The 21,488-nt window shown below is 45.4% G+C and overlaps 1 protein-coding gene across 2 annotated transcripts in view; it reads left to right on the forward strand.

Annotated features, from left to right (window-relative positions):
* Nucleotides 1-21,488, forward strand: part of ADCY1 (adenylate cyclase 1) — a 138,335-nt gene that overhangs the window by 34,353 nt on the left and 82,494 nt on the right. For both annotated transcript variants that reach the window (XM_023226478.1, XM_023226479.1), the window contains 2 exons: nucleotides 2,185-2,303; nucleotides 14,835-14,946. In XM_023226478.1, the coding sequence (XP_023082246.1) occupies nucleotides 2,185-2,303; nucleotides 14,835-14,946 (231 nt within the window). The remainder of the gene's footprint in view (nucleotides 1-2,184; nucleotides 2,304-14,834; nucleotides 14,947-21,488) is intronic.

The raw sequence follows: 21,488 nt of genomic DNA on the forward strand, positions 1-21,488 counted from the left end.
TTTTCATGTTTGTTGGCTCCTTGTATTTCTTCTTTTGAGAAGTGACTGTTCATGTCCTTTGCCCAGTTTTTAATGAAGATTATTTGGTTTTTGCTAGAACAATATGTTTTTAAGGAACATTTCCAAAGTTTCCACATGACCTTTCAAGTTATGTCTCCTTGGCCATATCTAGCTGCATGGGAGGCTGGAAAATATGGTCTTTATTCCAGGTAGCCAAGAACCCCAGTGAAAATAAGGGGCTCTCTTGTGAGGCCAGCAGTGGAGCAGGGCCACTGGGGACAGCCAGCTGATGGCTGAGTAACTCTGCCACAACTGGTTCTTGCAGCACTGTATGCCACGGCTGAGTAGTCCACATGAGCTCCAGTCTCCCATGCTGGGGACCATGTGCAGGAAGTTGGGGTGTGTGCCAGGGGCTTCCCAGCAGCCTTTCTTTCCTTCCTGGGATCAGCACTTGTGCCTCTGGATACTCCCCCATCACCTGTCACATTTTTGATCTCCTTGGAGTTCAGTATCTTGCATTTTTCAATTCCTCAGATATTATCATCCCCTGAGCCAAGGTGGGCGCCAAGGTGGAGGCCACATGGTGGCTGCGGCAGAGCTTCATGGGAGCTACTTGGGGGCTATGGTGAGGGCTCGGGTGGGGACTGCAGTGGGACCCTTGGTAGGGGCAGGTTCTCAGTGTAGACCTTGGCTTTGCTTAGGACACACCTACAGGCCACAGACTCTGGGGCCAGGACTCAGGCAGCTGAGACATAGACTTAGTCCCACTTGGCATCAGGCAGGGCTGGACCTGGTCTTTCTCCTCCGGAGTTTATGTGGAAGTAACTTACCAGGGGAAACTTCAAGTGTACCAAATTTGTTCTCCCATTGTAAAATGGGCTGCACACATGGAACGCTATCTGCCATGTGGAACAGGGAGGTGAGGCTCTTGTGGCCAGCTGGGCTTTCGGGATGTGGGTGGCTATTTTCATTGTGGCTGCTCCTATGGCCCCTGAGTGTGAAGGTGTCTGGGCACCTGTGCTCCTTCTGAAAAAGTCACACAGGATGGCGGCTGCTCCTGGGTCAGGGATGTAGCCTACGCAGGAGAGACTCCCAGGGCTGTGCCTGGCAGGCCTGTGAGGCTGAGGATGGAGAGGAGGCAGAAGCATCTCAGTGCTGGGTGCCTGCGTGGCTCCTGCTGAGGCTCCTTGGAGGGAGGGAATGCTGTTGGCACTGAGCAAGGCAGGCCGCTGTGGAGGGGCTCGGAGCTGGAGGGCGCGGTGGGAGGGATGGGGCTTCTTCCCCTCTCCAGCCTGTTTCCTCGCTTGTCAGTGGGATGTTCTACCTGATTCTACGTAGGATTTAAACTCTGCTCTTTTGCATTTCTTTACAAAGAAAAATGGGAGGGGCAGATGGGAGGGGCATGGGAGGGACTGAGGGATGAGTTGGGGACCCTCACACCATATTTCTGGAACATGGTCTCTCAGACATAGGGGTGTGCCCAACAGGTCAAGGGCCAGCTGGGGTTGGGGTCAGGGAACATCCAACTGGAGGATGAGAATCAAAGTCCTACTTACTCCCTCAGTCCAGACAAGGAAACTGATGCCTAGGAAGGGGAAAAGACTCTCCAGGATAGCATAGTTTGTTTTGAAAAATCCAAACATTTATTCTTTTCTCTTGGGGGAAAAAAGAAAATGCTCGACTTACACAGCTAAGGGAGAAATAAGAAGACAAAAACCAAGAAAGAATGCCACGTGGCCCCCTAGGCCGCTTATCTGTGTAAGAACAAGGGTACTTTCTGAGTACCTCAGGAGGACAGCTTGTTTCTTTAAGCCAATGTGGAAGTCTCTTTCTGGGGTGTTGCTGGAGCAGTAGGGGGAGGGAGAGAGGCCAGGTTGGGGCCCTGGTGGAGACAGCAGTGTTTTCGCAGCTGTAACCCTGCTGTACGCTGAAACATAGGTCAAGACTCAGCAGCGTGCCCGGGGAGTAACGTGAGGGGCGCCGCAGGGAGGCCTGGGTGTTGGGGAGGCTGTGCCAGCCCTGGCTAGTGCTCCTAGAGGGAGTTGCTTGTTCAGTGGCAGTCCAGGCCTGGACATGGGCCTACCCAGGCTCAGAGGCCAGACAGCCTTACTGGGGAGGGCGAGGTGAGGAGGAGTGGTGGGAGGGGGCCCTGCTGTCTAACCCGGTCCCTTCTCTTCTGTCCAGGAGCGGCTCCTCATGAGCCTCCTGCCCCGGAACGTTGCCATGGAGATGAAGGAGGACTTCCTGAAGCCCCCTGAGAGGATTTTCCACAAGATTTACATCCAGAGGCACGACAATGTGAGGTAGGGCTGGTGCTGACCCGGCACAACGGGGAGCCTGGGAAACTGAGGTGTGGAGGTAATGGTGAAGATGGGGAGGTGATGACAGAAGTGGGGAAGGAATGGATGGAGGTAGGGAAAGAATGGGGGTGTGGAGGTAATGGTGGAGGTGGGGAGGTGATGTTGGAAGTGAGGAGGTGATAGGTGGAGGTGAGGAGGTAATAGGTGGAGGTGAGGAGGTGATAGTGGAGATGTGGAGGTGGGGAGGTGATGGAGGAGGTAAAGGGGTGATGGTGGAGATGGGGGGGTGATGCTGGAGGTGAAGAGGTGATGGTGGAGGTGTGGAGGTGATAGTGGAGGTGTGGAGGTGATATTGGAGGTGCGGAGGTGATATTGGAGGTGTGGAGGTGATGATGGAGGTGGGGAGGTGATAGTGGAAGTGTGGAAGTGATGGTGGAGGTGTGGAGGTGATAGCGGAGTTGGAGAAGTGATAATGGAAGTGAGGAGGTGATAGTGGAGGTGGGGAGGTGATGGTGGAGGTGATGGTGGAGGTGGGTAACTGATGATGGGAGTGAAGAGGTGATGGAGGAGGCGAGGAGATGGTATTGGAGGTGCGGAGGTGATGGTGGAGGTGAGGAGGTGATGGTGGTGGTGGGGAGGTGATAGTAGAAGTATGGAGGTGATGATGGAGGTGTGGAGGTGATAGAGTTGGAGAAGTGATAATGGAAGTGAGGAGGTGATGGTGGAGGTGGGGAGGTGATAGTGGAAGGTGATGGTGGAGGTGTGGAGGTAATGGCGGAGTTGGAGAAGGGATAATGGAAGTGAGGAGGTGATAGCAGAAGTGTGGGGGGTGATAGTGGAAGTATGGAGGTGATGGTGGAGGCGTGGAGGTGATGGTGGAGTTGGAGAAGTGATGATAAAAGTGAGGAGGTGATAGTGGAGGTGTGGGGGATGATGGTGGAGGTGGGTAACTGATGATGGGAGCGAAGAGGTGATGGAGGAGGCAAGGAGGTGAGGAGGTGATGGTGAAGGTGGGGAGACAGGGGGAGTGTGTACAAAGGGTCTCAGTTGTGAAGGCAGATGTGGTCAGGAGGTTCAGGTGGACAACTGCCTAGCAGGGAAACAGGTCCCACATGTAGATGGGCTGTTGGCTTCTTGGGTGATGCATGTTACAGTTATCTTTCCCATTTCTTATTTCAGTGTTCTTACACTTCCTCTGTTGACTGGAGAAGGTAAAAAAATCTGTCCCTAAAACTGGCTTTGAGCAGTGACATTTTGGGCTTCGAATTTGCCATGTCAGAATAGTAGCTGAGCATTGTGCTAGTTGGTGCCAGGTCTGGGATATGTGTGCTCTTCTGTCTTACTCTGTTCATTTCATGATAGCCCTAGGAGGCAGGGATTGTTTCCATTTTATAGGTGAGGAAACTAAGCCGTCAGAGTGAACCAACTTGCTTTAGACACTCTGAGGCTTGTTTGTTTTTAAAGATTCTGTTTAAAAGTATTTATTTTATTAAATTGTGGATTCCATTTAAAAATACTTTTCATGCAAGTATAATGTGCTTAGAATGGTCGAGTGTTGCCTATTTGGGATTAAGGCTTTGCGTAAATATCACTGAGGTAGGAGATGATGTGTGAGGGACCTGAAGCACTTTCCTTTTCTGCTGTTTTTTGCTGGTCCTTCTGGGTGTTGGTGTCAGGCCTCTCTGCCCATTTGGCCTCTGAAGACACAAAAGGTCCATAGAAACTCTCATTCTTTCTTATGTTGAGCACTACAGACTGGGTGCCTGCAAACCAGCACTCATTCATTGGAGATGAGTTGAGGTTTGTGAGTCCATCAGAGTCAGTCGCCCTTGTATGCCAAGCCAGTATGGCTAATTGTTGTCTCGTTGAGAGCTCAGCAGTCACTGTTCTGAGCACACGTGTTCACTGCCCATTTTCATGCTGTTAAGTAAGGACCCGTGTTGTCCTCCTTCTGCAGAGGAGGATGCTTAAGCAGTGTGGGGTGAAGGCCCAAGTGGGTGGAAAGTAGCTGAAGAGCCAGCATTTGAGCCCAGCATGACTGCAGAATTTGTGCTCAGAAGCTCTCTGCTAAGTACTTGGTTCTGTTTAATATCATCATGCTTCTGTGAACTGCTGGCATTGTCACCTCCATTTTGTAGATGAGGAAATTTAGGTTCAACAAAGTGAAACGTTTGTATGACTCCCTGGCCAGTGAGTGGCAGGCTGGGACAGGACCTGGGATTAGCTGACACTAATGTCTGCCTTGACTTTTCTCATTTCACTCACTGCCTCTTGTTACAAAATAAGGAATGACACACTGACCGAGTCCCCTGATGAGAAGAACAGACTACCAGAATAATCCTGGGAGCACCTCGAGGGGAACCAGAGCCTCTCCATACTGCAGGAAAGGCATCAAAAGTCAAGAGCCTTTTGACAGCTAGAGCTGGCAGACATCACTGACCCTTTCCCCTGCTCAGCATAGAGTGAGCTGATGAAAAATCTCAGCTCTGAGCTTCCCTCTGGGGAGAGAAGGAGTCAGTGTGACCACTGCCCCAACTTTTATGGGGCTGCCCAAACACAAGCATCTATCTCTCCCCTGGATCTCTTGATAGGTCGTGTACAGTCGGGCTACCCAGGAGAGAACAGAGGTGGTAGTTTGGGGTGATAGATACCATAGCTTCCCCCCACCCACCCCCTGCTCAACACAGAGTGGGCAGACAAAATTAACAGCTGCCTGCTTTTCCCTCAGGAGAGAAAGGGTTGGTAAAGCACCGGAATCTGTGGGTGATTGGTGAGAGTCTTCTCCTGTACAGGGCCAGCCCATGAAGACTGAGAGAGGTACCTGCTTTGTCTAAATCTCAAGACACCAACACAGAGTTAAGGAAGATTAAGAATCAGATAAAGATGTTCCAAACAAAGGAATGAGATAAATATACAGAAACTGACTAATGAAACAGTTATATAATTTACCTGATAGATAATTTAAAATAACTCCCATAAAGATGCTCATTGAGGTCAAAAGAATAATGCATGAACAAAGTGAGAATTTCAACAAAGAAATAGAGAAAATATTAACAAGTGCCAGAGAACATGGAACTGAAGATCACAATTACTGAACTAAAAAATTCACGAGAAGGATTCAGCAGAAGACTAGATCAAGCAGAATAAAGAATCAGTGAACTGGAAGACAAGTCACTGGACTCACTGGAAATAATTCTGTTAGAGGGGCAAAAGGAAAAAGAAATGGAAAAGACTGAAGAAAGCTTAAGAAAGTAATGGGAAATAATTAGTGAACCAATATATACCTTATGGGAGTTACAGAAGAACAGTGAGCAACAGGACCAGAAAGTTTGTACACACACACATATATTTTATATATATTTTTTTCATCATATATTACATATATGATGTAAAAATGTATTGTTAAATGTGAATATATATACACACACAGTGAAAATTTCCCAAATCTGGTTAAAGAAATGGACATGCAGTTATAAGAAACTCAGATGACACCAAATAAGATGAACACCCCAAAATTCACACCAAGATACATTTATCCAAATTCTCAAACGTCAAGGACAAAGGGAGAATTTTGAAAACAGAGAGGAAGAAGTGACTTGTCACATACCATACAACCAGCATAAGATAATGGGTTTTCCAGCAGAAACCTTGCAGGCCTGAAGGGAGTGGGATGATATATTTCAAGTGCTGAAAGAAAAAAACTGCTAAGCAAGAATACTATGCCTAGCAAAAGTCTCCTTAAAAACATGAAGGAATAAAGACCTCCCCAGACAATTAAAAGCTGAGGAAGTTCATGACTCCTAAACCTGCCTTACAAGCGATACAAAAGGGAATTCTTACATTGAAATGAAAGGATGCAAAACAACAACACAATAGCATAAGAAAATATGATACGTATTGGTAAAGATTTATACATCAGCAAATACAAAATACTGTATTACTGTAATTGTAGTGCATAAATCACTTTTCATTCTAGCATAAAAGTTAAGAAAACAAAAGTATTAAAAAGAACTATAACTGAAAGTATCTTAAAATATATACTATATGAATAAATATAAACTGTGACAACATAAAATAAATTATGAAGAAGTTAAAGTGTAGAGTGTCTGTATGTGATTGAACTTGTTATCAGCTCAAAATGGACAGTTACAGTTTTTATAAGCACCAAGGTAACCACAAAAAAAAAAAAAATGGCTATAGAAACTACACAAAGGAGAAAGAAAAAGGAATCAAAGCACATCAAAGCAAAAAATTAACATAACACAAAGGAATTCAGAATGAGAGGAAAAAACAAATAAAGAAATCCAAGACAAATAGAATACATTTAACAAAGTTACAATAGTAAGCCATTCCCTATCAATACTTAACATGTAAATGGATTAAACTCCCCAGTCAAAACACATAGCATGGCTGAATGGATAAAAACAAAACCAAAACCAAGCCTAACTATATGCTGTCTATTTAAGGATGTACATAAACTGACAGTGAAGGGATGGAAAGAGATAGCTCATACAAATGAGACCCCAAATAGAGCAAAGATGGCTATGCTTGTGTCAGAAAAAAAGGGACTTTAAGTAAAAAACTGCCAAAAGAGACAAGAAGTCTTTATTATGATAAAAGGGTCAACTCTCAGGAAGATAAAATAATTGTAAATATGTATGCATTCAGCATAAAAGCACCTAAGTATATAAAACAAGCATTGACAGAACTGTAAAAAAAAAACAATAATAGTAGGAGACTTCAATAGCCTACTTTTGATAACAGACAGAGCATCCAGAAGATCAAAAAGAAAGCAGAGGATTTCAATAACACTGTAGACTAAATAGACCTAACAGACATATAGGGGACATTACAAAACTCAAAAAGCAGAATACACATTCTTCTCAAGTGCACATGGATCTTTCTCCAGGAAAGGTCATATGTTAAGTCACGGAACAAGCCCTCACAGTTTTAAGAATTATATCAAATATCTTTTCTGATCACAGTGGGATGAAACTAGAAATTAATAGCAGAAAGAAAACTGAAAAATTCATAAAAGTGTTGAAATTAAAAACACATTCTTGAACAATTATTGGGTCAAAGAAGAAATCAAAAAGGATATTAGAGAATACCTCCAGGCTAGGCATGGTGGCTGACACCTGTAATCCCAGCACTTTGGGAGGCTGGGGTGGGAGGTTTGCTTTAGCCCAGGATTTCAAGACCAGCCTAGACAACATAATAAGACCTCATCTCTACAAAAAAATTTAAAAATTATCCAGGCATGGTGACATGCACCTGTAGTCCCAGCTACCCAGGAGGCTGAAGTAGGAGGACTGCTTGAGCTCAGGATTTCAAGACCAGCCATGAGCTATGAGCACACCACTCTACTCTAGCAGCCTGGGTGACAGAGAAAGACCCTATCTCAACAAAACAAAACAAACAAACAAACAAACAAAAAAACCCGAAAATACCTTCAAACAAAAGAAAGTAAAAACACAACATACTCAAACTTACGGGATGGAACAGAAGCAGTAATAAGAGGGAAGTTCATAGCAATAAATGCTTACATTAAAAAAGAAATATATCAGATTAACAGTATTAACTTTGCACCTCAAGAAGCCAAAAAAAAAGAAGACCATATTAAGCCTAAAATTATTCGAATGAAGGAAATAACAGAGATGAGAGCAGAAATAAATGAAACAGAAAATAAAAAACAAAAAATCTACAAAACCAAGAGTTGCTTTGTGAAACAGTAAATAAGATTTTGACATGTTCTTACCTAGACCGAAAACAAAGAGAGAAAACTCAAATCAAATAGTAAATGAAAGAAGAGATATTATAACTGAGGCCACAAAAATGAAAAAGGATCATAAGAGACTAGTGTGAACACCAACAAACTGTATAACCTAGGGAAATTTGAAAAATGTCAAGAAACATACAACCAACCAAGACGAAGTCATTAAGAAGTAGAAAGTTTGAACAGACCTATACATAGTATGGAGATTGAATCAGTTATCAAAACCCAACAAAGAAAAGTCCAGACCCAGATGGCTTCACCAGTAAATTCTACCAAACATTTAAAGAATTAATGGCAGTCCTTCTCCAAGTCTCTGAAATTGAAGAGGAGGGAACACTTTCAGACTATGAAGCCATCATTGTCCTGATACCAAAGTCAGACAAGAACACTACAAAAAAAAAAAAAAAAAAAGAAATTATAGGCAAATATCCCTGATAAATACAGATTCAAATATCCTCAGCCAAAATACTAGCAAATGCATCCAGGATCACATTGAATGCATCATACACCATGATCAATTGAGATTTATCCCTGAAATGCAAGGATAATTCAACATGCAAAAATCAATTAGTGTGATAACAACATGTTAAGAGAATAAGGAATACAAATTATGTGATCATCTCAATAGATGCAGAAAAATATTTGACAAAATTTGACACCCTTTCGTGATCAAAATTCTCAACAAATTAGGATTAAAAAAACCCTCAACAAAATAAAGGCTATATATATGACAAGCCCACAGCTATGATCTTACTCAATGATGGAAAACAGAAAGCTTTCCCTCTAAAATCAGGAACAAGACAATGATATCCATGCCCACCACTTCTATTCAACATAGAACTGGAAGTCTTACCCAGAGCAATGAGAAAAGAAAGAACAGCAACAAAAAAAGGCCTCCTAAATGGAAAGGGGAAAACTAGGAAGCAGAAGGAAAACAGGCAACCCATGGGAGGGGTGAGTGAGAGTCTTTCTGCAACCCAGTTTCCCACTGGAGATCCAGGCAATGGGAGGGCACCTTCACCCTCCCAAGTTTTGAATCCATCTTAGGAAGCAGCTGGGAGGCCGTAAGCAGGAACTGCTCCAGGGAGGGAACTTGCCCTGGGTCCCATACCCATTCTACAACCTAAGTGGCTACAGCAAGATGCCATTTTTTAAATCCTAGCTTTTAGCAGAGTGTGCATTGTTTTGGGATCCAGCAGTGCCAGTCATAGGCATTCAGGAAACTTGGGCTATTTGCTTGTGGAACTGGAGCAAAGCAGGGGTGGGCTCCTGCAACTGTAACTGAGAAGCAATCACGGTGTGGTCTGCAGCCACTGGCACTGGCAAGCAGGCACCACTCCTGGGGCTTAAGCAGGATGTGAATTGCCACGGAGTCTTGGTCTTGAGTTGGGTAGGGGTTTGTATGTCCTGGGGCTGAGTTGCTGGCTAGGCATGGACTGCCCGGGTCTGAAGGGTCAGCTGTGACAGGTGAGACTGGGATGTGAGAGGGATGTGTTTAGCCCATCTGCTGGCCAAGGCTGTGACTGCTGGGGCTGACCCCACTTTCCCCATGGCAGGACCAAACTCTTAGAATTTGATAAATGAATTCAATCAACTTGGAGAACAGAAAATCCATGTACAAAAATCAGTAGCATGTCCATACACTAGTAATGAGCTGAAAAAGAAGTCTAGAAGGCAATCCCAATTACAGTAGCTACAAAAAATAAAATAAATTTAACCAAGGATGTAAAAGATTTCTACAATAAAAACTGTAAAATGATGAAAGATATTGAAGAGGACACATAAACATTGAAAGACATTTCACATTCATAGATTGGAAGAATACTGTTAAAATGACCACAATACCCAAAGTGATCTACAGATTCAGTGCAATCTCTATCAAAATATCAGTGACATTCTTCACAAAAATAGAAAAAAAATTCCAAAATTCATATGGTACTACGGAAGACCCTGAATAGCCAAAGCAATCTTGAGCAAAAAGAAGAAAGCTGGAGTCATTGCATTACCTGGCTTCAAGATATACTACCAACTTGTATTAACTAAAACAGCATGGTACTGGCATGAAAACAGACATATAGACCAATAGAACAGAATAGAGAACCCAGAAATAAATCCATGTAATTTTAGCCAACTGATTTTTGACAAAGATGCCAAGAACATGCATTGGGGAAAAGACAATCTCTTCAATAAATGGTGCTGGGAAAACTGGGTATGCATATACAGAAAATGAAACTAGACCCCTATCTCTTACCATACACAAAAGTAAACTCAAAACGGATCAGACATAAATATAAGACCCAGACTATGAAATTTCTAGAAGGAAACATAGTGGAAATACTTCAGGATATTGGTCTAGACAGATGTTTTATGGCTAAGACCTCAAAAGCACAGGCAATGAAATAAAAACTAGAGAAATAGGATTATATCAAACTGAAAAGTGTCTGCACAACAAAGGAAACAATCAACAGAGTGAATAGACAACAGGAGAATGGGATAAAACATTTGTAAACTATTAATTTGACAAGGGATTAATATCCAGAATATACAAGGAACACAACTCAATAGCAAGAAAACAAATAATCTGATTTTAAAATGGGTGAAGCATCTGAATAGGCATGTCTCAAAAGAAGACATCCAAATGGCCAACAAGTATGTGATAGAATGGTCTACATCACTAATCATCATGGAAATGCAAATCCAAACCACAATGAGAATCATCTCACCTCAGTAAGATTGGCTGTTATCAAAAAGACAAAAGCAAATGCTGTTGAGGATGCAGTAAAAAGGGATCTCTTGTACTGGTTGGCAGGAATGTAAATTAGTACAACCATTGTGGAAAATAGAGTGGAAGTTTCTCAAAAAGTTAAAAATAGGACTATCATGATCCAGCAATCTCAATACTGGATATATATCCAAAGGAAAATAAATCAGTATGTCAAAGAGATATCTGCTCTCCCTGTTTATTGCAGCACTATTCACAATAACCTAGATGTGTAATCAACCTAAGTGTCCAACAGCAGATGAATGGATAGAGAGAATGTGGTATATTTACAGGATGGAATACTATTCAGGCATAAAAAAATGAAATTCTCTCATTCATGTCAACATGAGTGTGCCTGGGGGACGTTATATTAAGTGAAATAAGCCAGTCATAGAAAGGTAAATACTGAATGTGAGCCGAGATTGAGCCACTGCACTCCAGCCTGGGCTACAGAGCAAGACTCCGTCTCAAAAATAAACAAACAAAAAACAAACAAAAAAACTACATAGTCTCGCTTTTATATGGAAGCTAAAATACTTTATCTCTTAGATGTAGGCAGTGGAATAGTGGTTACTAGAGGTTGGGAAGAGTAGGAGGAAGGAAGCCACAGGGAGAGATTGGTTAATTAGTACAAAATTACAGGTAGATAGGAGAAATAAGTTCTATTGTTCTATAGCATGTAGGATGACTATAGTAAACAATAATTTAGTGCACTTTTCAAGTACCTAGAAGAGAGGATATTTGAATGTTACCAACACAAAGAAATAATAAAAATTGGAGGTGCTGGATATCCTAATCACCCTGATTTGATAACTGCGTGTTGTATACATATATTGAAGTAGCACACCATAACCCATAAGTATGTACATTTATGTGTTAGTTAATATATATATGTTCATATATACAAATATGTAACACACACACATGTATAAGTAACAAAAAAGAAAATCTTGCCATTTTCAACACTATGTATGGAGCTGGAGGACATTACTGTAACCTAAGTAAGACAGAAATATCTGCATGATCTCATTTGTATGTGGAACTAAAATAGTCAAATTCATAGGAGCAAAGTAGAATGGCGGTTGCTAGGGAATGAAGGCAGAGGAAAATGGGGTGATGTTGGTAAAAGAATACAAAATTTTAGTTAGGCAGCATGAATAAGTTCTGGAGATCTAACATACAGCGTGGTCACAATATTTAACAATACTGTATTGTATATTTGAAATTTGCTCACGCACAGGTAGCTATGCAAAGGTAATGGCTATTTTAATTACCTTGATTGTGTCAGTTATTTCAACCTATGTAGGTTTATCAAAACATCAAATTGTATACCACATATACACATAAGTAAACACAATTTTTATGTCAGTGATATCTCAATAAAGGTGTTAAAAGAAAATGTGTTATGTACCTAAAATGAAATGCTGTTAAGCCTTAAAATTGAAGGAAATTCTTCAATATGTGACAAAATAGATGAAACTTGAGGACATTATACAAGTGAAATAAGCCAGTTACATAAAGACAAATACTGCAATATTACACTTACATGGGGTATTTAAAATAGTCGAAATCATAGAATTAGAGTGTCTTTGTGGTTATAGGGTCTTGGGGGAGGAAGAAATGGGGAGTTACCAGTCAGTGGCCATGAAGCTGTAGATATCTGCTGTACAATATTTTACCTGTAGTCAACAATAATGTAGAGTACACTTTAGAAAGAATTAGTGAACTTGGTAGCCCAGTTGAGATTATCCAGTCTGAAGAACAGAATGAAAAAAAGGATGAAGAAAATGAAGAGAATGTCAGGGACCTAAGGGACACCATCAATTATATCAGTACACACATATTGAGAGTCCCACAGGAGAGGAGAAAGAGAAAGGGGCAGAAAGAATATCTGAAGAAATAATGGCCATAAATGTCTCAAAGTTTTGGAAAACGTTAACCTACACGTCCAAGAAGCTGAGTGCACTCCAAGGTGGGTAGACTCAAAAAGACCCACACTGAGACATGTCATTATCAAACTGTCAAAAACTAAAGACTTGAGGACAATTTTGAAAGCAGCAAGAGAAAAACGACTTATCATCTATAAGGGATCTTCAACAAGGTTATCAACTGATTTTTCATCAGAAACCAGGGAGGCCAGAAGGCAGTGGAATGGCATATTCAAAGGTTGAAATGAAAAGATAATTCTATATCTAGCAAAAATCACAAGAGCAGCACCTGCTGTTACCACCACGCAGAATCCTCTTCTCCCAGTGTCTGTGTGTCCCTTTCCCCCCTCCCCTCCTTCAGGACCCCCATGAGCAATCCTAGTTGACAGTATACACAGGTCCATATCTGACTTCCCTGCTTTTCCATAGTTACATGTGTCTGTCACCTTTGATGTTCTCTGCTTGTTTGCCCCTTCCCTGAATAGAATGGAGTCTTTCTGAGGGCAGTGAGGTTTGTTCACATCCTTTTTTTTTGAGACGGGGTTGTACTGTGTCTGCCAGGCTGGAGTGCAGTGGCATGCTTCAGCTCACTGCAACCTCCACCTCCCAGGCTCAAGTGATCCTCCCACCTCAGCCTCCTAAGTAGCTGGGACTGCAGGTGCATGCCAAGACACCTGGCTAATTTTTGTATTTTTTGTAGAGATGGGGTTTTACCATGTTGCTCAGGCTGGTCTCGAACTCGTGGACTTAAGTGATCCACCTGCCTTGTACTCCCAAAGTGCTGGGATTACAGGCATGAGCCAACATACCCTGCCATGAATCTTTTATTCCACTGCTAAATCCCAAGCACCTAAAGCAATGCCAGCACATATAGCCCTCAATAAATATTTGTTGAATAAGCAAGTGAATAAATGAATTAGAATACTTAAAAAGTATTATAAATGATTGTCAACAATCACTGAGCTCTTACTAGGGGCAAGGTATGACCTGGACTCTAGTCTTATTCCCATTTTACATGGCAGACATGCAGAACAGTTGGATAAGTTGCTATCAATGGTGAAGCTGGATAGTGCCCTTTGGAGTCCAGGTTCTGAACCCTGCCCCCTCCTGCCCTGCTGGCTGGCCCATCTTTGGAGATACCCTGTATTGTGAACAAAATAGGTCATTTTCTTTTACTTTGCGTTTATTTCCTGTAGTGGTGCTGGGGGCGTTCTGGGTTCAGGAAGCCTCAAAGTTAGAGAAAAAGCTGAGAACACTTTGAAAGAATATGGTTAAATGATTGGGACCCTGTGGAGAGATATCTTAAAGCTACAACATTTTTACAGAGAAAAATATATAATTAAATTTGTTTTCCGATATTTTCAAAGAGCATGTTTTAATATTGCAAGAAGAGAAAACAATTGGAAACATCTTTTTAAAGTCTTATTATTCCAGAAAATATGCAAGTTCTGCCCTGTGGGTAGACACTGTGTTGTTTAGGGCTCACCCCAGTGCTATCATAGACACTCAGTACACAGAGGCTGTGATGCAAGACAGTGTGTTTCCTGCTGTCATTGCAGACTGAGGGGGCGGCCCCTTTGCCCAGGAATTTGGGGACTCCCTCCCTTTTCATTGTGAAGCATTGATACCACACTCAGGGCCTGCGAGTTTCCTGCATTCAGGGGGCAGAAGGGGAATATTGGGGTGTGGAGGGGCCACATGCTTAAAAAAGCACCTCACTTCTGCTCGGTGCCACTGGCCACATCGTAACCTCCTCAAGAAGGGGAGGCAGGTCTAGTGGAGGGGAGATGGGCTTTCCCTGTGTAGTGTGAGGGGTCAGCATGGGGGATGGCGAGCTGTGAATGGCCTCATTTACTCCCCCGGTGGCCAGGCATTCTGTGGCTTTTCTGAGCCTCAGTCTTCTCACCTATATGATGGGAACCAGGAAGCCTTCATTTCTAGTCTGCATTGAGGACTAAATGGGGTGATTGATTCTACAGTGATTTGGAGATGTAAACGTCTGTACACCTCTAGGAATTATTTCCTGAGTGACTGGGAGAAGGGCAGCCTGGCATCCCTTTCTCTTGCAGCATCCTGTTTGCTGACATCGTGGGTTTCACGGGCTTGGCATCCCAGTGCACGGCCCAGGAGCTGGTGAAACTCCTCAATGAGCTCTTCGGCAAGTTTGACGAATTAGCCACGGTAAGTGCAGTGTTTTTCTTTATTCGAATTAAATTAGAATTGCTTCTGGAGTGATGATATGCCAGTGGATTCCCTGTATTTGGACCATGAACTACACTGATTGCTAAGCATTTCTTCCAGCAAGGTTATAAATCACTCACCTGTTGTTTTTAGCCTCACCATTCATTGATTCCTTTCCTTGGACCGGAACCTTGCATTTACCAGATAAGAAAATGCTTGCACAAGCCTGGCCAGCATGCCGTCGAATGGGGACTTCCATGCAGAAGGCTTCATTGTGCAGGCCATATGTAGGTATGGGTCTGCCCTGTGCCCCATCCTGCTGCCACTGTGTCCCACTGCAAACAGAGCTGGTGATTGCAACCCCTCGTTCTGGGCTCTACTGGAGCAGGCCTGATTCTGGGTCTGCCACCCTCCTGGGTTTGAAACTTGTCTGCTGGGGGCCCAGCTGCTGATGCCTCCTGATGCCTGCAGGCAGTGACCACCCTTGCGTGCTGGGGTTTTGAAAGACCTTCCTTGGACCAGCCACATCTGGCAGCCAAGTTCTGCTGAACGTCGGGCCAAGGCCATACCAACAGCCTTGGCTTGTAGTGCGCATGTTTGGAAGCAAAGATGAGCAAGCCAGCCAAACCTCCTTGTACAGAGGTTTGCCCTCCTGGGACTTAGTCACATTGGCCATAAGGCGTCTGAGGGGCTGGCACAGAATGTGCTGTGTTTAGAGACAGGACACGTGGGACTGGGATCTGAGCTGCAGAAGCCAACAGACGTTGCAGGCCCAGAGAGAGCACATCTGTTGCATGGCATCGATACCCTACCCCTCCTTTTCCTCTGCTGCCCACGGATCCATTGTACTGCTCATCAGTCATCAGACTGAAAGCTAGAATGTGCCCTGGTTGCATGTGATGGAACTTCCCCTCTTGCCATTCACCTGGCACATCCTCCCTGAGATTTTCACGCCCAGCCTGTGCAGGAAGGGTCGGCTTCTGCAGGATGACTGACCATGGACACAGAAAGTCTCCTCTTTCCAAGGGGGAAGGGGAGGAGGGAGTCTGGTGTCAGGAGAGCCCAGGATGTGATGCTTTTCAGGGCCACTGTTTCCTTGGACCCCAGACACCTAGCATCCCTGCCCTGTGAGGGTGTGAGAGGAGCACAGTGAGATGGAGCCAAGTTCAGGTTCACCTCTTGTCCAGCCTCCAGGTGGTCAGGGAGGGGCGCTGAGGTCAGTGTGAGACGAAGCAGTGAGGGGCAGTGAGCTCTGTTCAGCAAGGCAGAACCTTTTCAGAGGAGGTGGCAGTGAAGCGTCTTGGGGGAAAATGTGGATGCTCCCTCAGTGAAGGAGGGGAGAGGAAGGCACCTTGATAAGGGGCTGGCTTGTGCAGAGTCCTGAGGGGCATTCTGAGCACAGGGCAGGGCTGGGCAGGACAGAGCCAGGCGGTGTCACACAAGCTGAGGCCAGTGAGACTTGCCATACATGGCAGCAGTTAGCGGGACCCACTAGAGGTAGGAGAAAACTTGGGAGCCTGTTGCAGACACCTGATTAGGGAGAGAGGTTAAGGTAGGAGGGGTAGGGGGGAAAGAGGGTGGGCATGAGGGATTTTGGACACTACTCCCTTTGGAAGATCCCTGTGGGGAAGAAAAGGTCTTGAGATCCAGTTGTAAAGTCACTGTTTAGTTTTCCAGTAAACAGTGGAAAAGATCAGCACCTTTTACTTTTCCAATAAACAGTGGAAAAGTAAACTGACTTAACAACTGGATCTCAAGACCTTTATTTCCCCACAGGAATCTTTGTGGGCAGTGACACCCCGTTGATAGCCTGAGCCAATGTTCCACAGCAGCCTGTTTGGGAAAGCCCACTTCATCTTTCTGCTGGGCAATGCCCTTGCAGAGCTTCTGGTCTGCAGTGCCCTTGCAGTCTTATCTGGGCCATCCACTAGGCTTGTCCCCTGGACTGTGCAGCCAGTGTTGTGTCCTGGGCCTGCTCCTGCTTCCCACCCCTTCAGCAGGAAGCTGGTCATCTTGGGAGCTTTTCTCTGGAGGGTCCCGCTTGGCCCCACCTGGGCCTTTTCTCTCTCACTGTGCTTGGAGCTGGTGCTGGGTCCTCCACTCCTACCATCTGATTCTGTCTTCCTGGCAGTCCTGAGATCAGTACCTTTGTCCATGAGGGGACAGGACCCACGTTGGGCCAGCACAGGCCCTTTGCAGTCCTGCTGTAGACTCCCTGGGGCTCTAGTTCTCTTATGAGGCACCTTATTTCAGCCCAGTTGCTTTGCAGTTTCTTCCTTTGATAAAGAAGTGCTGGCTCCTAGGAGAGGCTGAAGATGTTATGGAGAGCTGCCTGCTGCTCATGGTGCTGGGCTGTCACCCTGGTCCCAGGCCTTGGCATCTGCTGTTCCTTTCTGTCTGTGCCACTGTCCAGGGTATATGGGTGGGGGCTCTGGGCCTGTTTCGAGGCATCATCACATGCTCTCTCATCTCGTGTTTCCATGTTCCAAGTGACTCCTTGAAACCTCCTTGGCTCTTTTGCCAGGACACTGATTCACGCCTGGGATGCGGGCTTACATACTTTTATCAAGAAGAATGTGCATGCATCAGAGAGTGGGTGGTGTACATGGTGGAGAGGCCTGATGGGCCAAGTGGAGTGAGAGATGTGTTGAGATGTGTGTGCCTGTACATACGTGTGTGAGTGTGCACATGTGTGAGCATGCATGTGCATACGTGTGTACACATAAATGTGTGAACAAGGGTGTGCATGTGTGGGAATGTACATGAGTGAGCCTGTGTGCCTGCAAATGTATGTGTGTTATGTGTGTAGGTGTGTTACATGTGTGAGTGCTTACATGAACACAAGTGTGTACGTGTTGTAGGTTAGCATGCATGTAGTATATATATAAGTATGTATGTATGTGTGTACCTGTGTGACTGTGCATCTGTACATGCATGTAAGTGCTTGTGTGTCCCCTGTGGGTCACCACCTTTGGTTGGGAACATTCTCCTGGAGTCCTTTGGCAACACAGAACACAGTCACCTCATGAGAAATGGGGACTAAGCTGACATGATTTTGTGTCAGGGGAGTCTGTCCTCTTGACTTCCCATGTGTGCACAGATGTGTGTATTGCGGACACCTGCTGAAGCACAAAGCCGTGTGCTTCCCAGTGACCATGCAGGATTGTGGTGTTATCCCATGTCCAAGAGAAGGAGACTGAGGGTCAGGGAGGACCAACTACTTCATAGAGGCTTGATGGCTCTGGACCCAGCAGCCCCTAATGTGAGGTTCTCTGCCTGGGGTTAGCTGACTAGGTCTGTGAAGGGCAGATAGTAAATATTTCAGGCTCTGTGGGTTACATATGGTTTCTGTTGCAACAACTCAACTCTGCGTTGGAGCATGGAAGCAGCCACAAATACTTAAACAAATGGGTGTGACTGTTCACCAGTAGAACTTTACAAAACAAGGAGTGGTCCACGGCCTCAGCATGCCAGCCTCTGCTCTAAACCATGACACCTGAACAGTGTTACGTTTAAAGACATCCATGCGCCCTGTCTTTGCTGTGTGCCTGCCCAGCAGCTGGGCAGTGGCTGATGTGTTGGCCTCTGGGCGGTGGAGTGTCCTGGGAATCAGCCCCATGGAGCCTCCAGGTTGTGCTGCTGGCTGCCTTTGTTCTTGGAGATGCTGTTTCTGCATAGCAGGGCTGACAGTGCTGGCAGAGGTTAGGATATCATTACAGCGGCAAGATGCCTTCATGTAGTCCGTGAATTCTGCCAGTTGAGAGCTCCAGGTGCCCATGAGGAGCACAGCAGAGAGAACTGGACCAGCAGTCCATGCAGCAGCATAAATAGCATCACCCCCAATAACTACAACTCTGGTGTAAAGTGGCTGCTCAGTCCCAGCAACATTTGAGTCTGAGCTGAAGAGAATATTTTCTGGTTTCTAGGAACACATTATTGTAAATGGGATCCCTTTGGGCATGAAGCCCTTGATCACATGGGAGCAGACAGGGGCTCGATTAGGGATCTCGCCAGTCAGGCAGAAAGGAGGATGGGGCCTTGCCCTAGTGCACTGATGCCACCACAGAGTGACAGCCTTGGGGTGTAGAAGGCACGGCAGTGTGTGGGTGGGGGCACATATTGACCAGCAATTGTTTTATAGCACTAGAGGGCCAGGAGGCGATGCTCCGATGTGAGCAGATGCAGGCACAAGGGGCTGGGCCTGTTTCTTCTCTTGATCCCTGCCCTCAAAATCAGGGTGGAACTTTAAGAGCCTTAGTTGAAAGTCTTGAGTTTGGCTGCACTGTGCAACATGAGGAGACAAAGGCCAAGTTGGTGACCTCACAGAAGTCTTTGTAACATCCTGGCCGGGACATGATGTCATCTTCATTCTAAGAGTGAGCAGAATGAGGCTCATGTGATAAAGCAACATCCCCAGAGCCACAGCCAGGATTGGAAGCGGTGTCATTATAGCTCCAAAGCCTGTCTTCCTAGAAGAGAACTCCTACTCATCCTTAAAAGCCCCAAAGACCATCTTTTCTCTAGGTCTCTGCCCATTGGGCCTCTGACCTTTCACCAGCCTTCTGTGGAATGGGTGCATCCTGTCCAGCTAACCCTACTCATTCATCACTGTATGGCGGTTTTGCAGGGAGGCGCTGGCCTGTGGACAGCCCATACACATGTCTGAGTTGGCACTGAGTCCCAGTGCTGACCATGGAGCCTGGCACACAATGGCTATCCCTGCCTGTTTAAGTGGGGCGGTGCCATGCCAGTGTGTCCACTCCAATGGATTCTAGACTCCTCGGCCTGTTACCTGAAGCTGGGGAACCTCTGATGGGGCCCACATATGAGAATGGCCAGAGGAGGGGCTGGGGTGGCCTACAACAGGCACTTGTTGGCCAGGAGCCTCATTTGGAGAAGCTGAGTTGGGCTGGGAGCAGGATCAGTACCTGGGAGAGCTGGCTGTGGGTTTATTAGGGCTCAGCTATCTGCGCATGATGGCTCTGAAGAGCACTGGCCGCTCCTTACCCTCCCTGTTGTTGTAAGTAGCCTCCAGAATCCACTCGTGGAGAGATGCATCTGCAGAGCAAGCACAAGTCTGACTGGCTGTCACCAGGTGATAGTGAGTGCCCTGTGGGGATAGAGGGAGGATGCCAAGCTCCCCAAGACTCCTGGCGCCCACTTTGCATATGCACAGCTGTGGCTGAGCGTGCGGCTACCCCTGGCAGGCTCCTGGTGGGGTGGTTCTTTGCTGTTTCTCATGTGTGATTGAGAAGCAAGTGTCATGTCACCTGGGACACCTCAAGGTGGATTCTTGGGCCATATCCAGAACCACTCATCAAAGTCCTAGGGATAAAGAATCGGCATTTTGCTAACTCCCTGGATTTTGCAGGCCAGAGGCTGAGAGCCACTCTCTAAAGCTTGTGCTCGTATACAGACCGCTGGGCCTCAGAGGTGGGTCCCTTGGCATTCTCCACTCTGACCCCATGGGTTTTCCTCACACCCCAACCTTCCAGCCAAGTGAGCCTGTCGCTTTCCCTACATGAAGACCTCGGTTTCCACCATCCATCTCCATGCTCCTGCCCCTACTAGAGCCCCTCCAGGCCCCTGCACAGTTTACAGTGAGCAGAATGGAAATGCATATTTCTTCACACAGCAGGGAAAGTGTTTCCCTGGCCTGGGATCCTTGCAGAGTGACCTGCCCAGACCCTACCAGAGGTGGAGGGTGAGTGGTTTCTGGGCGAAGCGGGGTATATGAGGAGGCACCACCACCCTTCCCCAAGGCAGGACAGCCCATGGGCCATGTTTTGGTGTCTTTAGGAAAATTATTTATTAAGAAAAGTTCTCAGGTATGTTTGGATGACTTTTTGAATACAAAGTGAATCTGTCAGTTTTCCTAGGAAAGGTTTGCATAACACTCTGTCTTCCGCAACCTGGCATGCTTCTTTCTTCCAACAAACTGCACCATGTGTGGCCTAACTAGTGCCCGCCTTCCAATAATGTGTGTGAGTTCTGTGGTTCAGTGCCTCTGGGATATGTTACACCTCACCGGGATTTCCATAGCAGCTCCTCGTGGGGTGAGCACGAGGAGCTCTGCTTCCTGTTTCAAACCTTTCCTCGGTTTCCCACTGTCCTCGGTGGCACAGAGGACTCCTTACTTTGGAGGTAGGATTGACTGATAATGAGCTGCATGTGTGTATGGTTCTGTTCATTTGGGCGTATGTACACATGTGTGAAGCCATCACCACAGTCAAAATGCTGAGCATATCCTTCAGTGTTTCCCAGACCCTTTGCAATCCCTTTCTCCTCCCACTTCTCATTTTACTCTCTCCCTGTGTCCAGGCAACTCTATCACTACAAATAAGTTTGAATTTTCTAGAATCTTATATATATGGAACAAGGCAATATGTACTCTACTTTGTCTGGCTTTTCTTCACTGAGCATGATTGTTTTGAGATTCATCAGATTTGTTGCATGTGTCCGTACTTCATTCCTTTTCATTGCTTAGAAGCATCCCATTTTGTAGCTGTACTGCAGCATGTCTGTTTATTCACTTTTTGATG

Source organism: Piliocolobus tephrosceles, chromosome 8 (genome assembly GCF_002776525.5).
Source record: "Piliocolobus tephrosceles isolate RC106 chromosome 8, ASM277652v3, whole genome shotgun sequence".
NCBI classification, from domain to species: Eukaryota; Metazoa; Chordata; class Mammalia; order Primates; family Cercopithecidae; genus Piliocolobus; species Piliocolobus tephrosceles.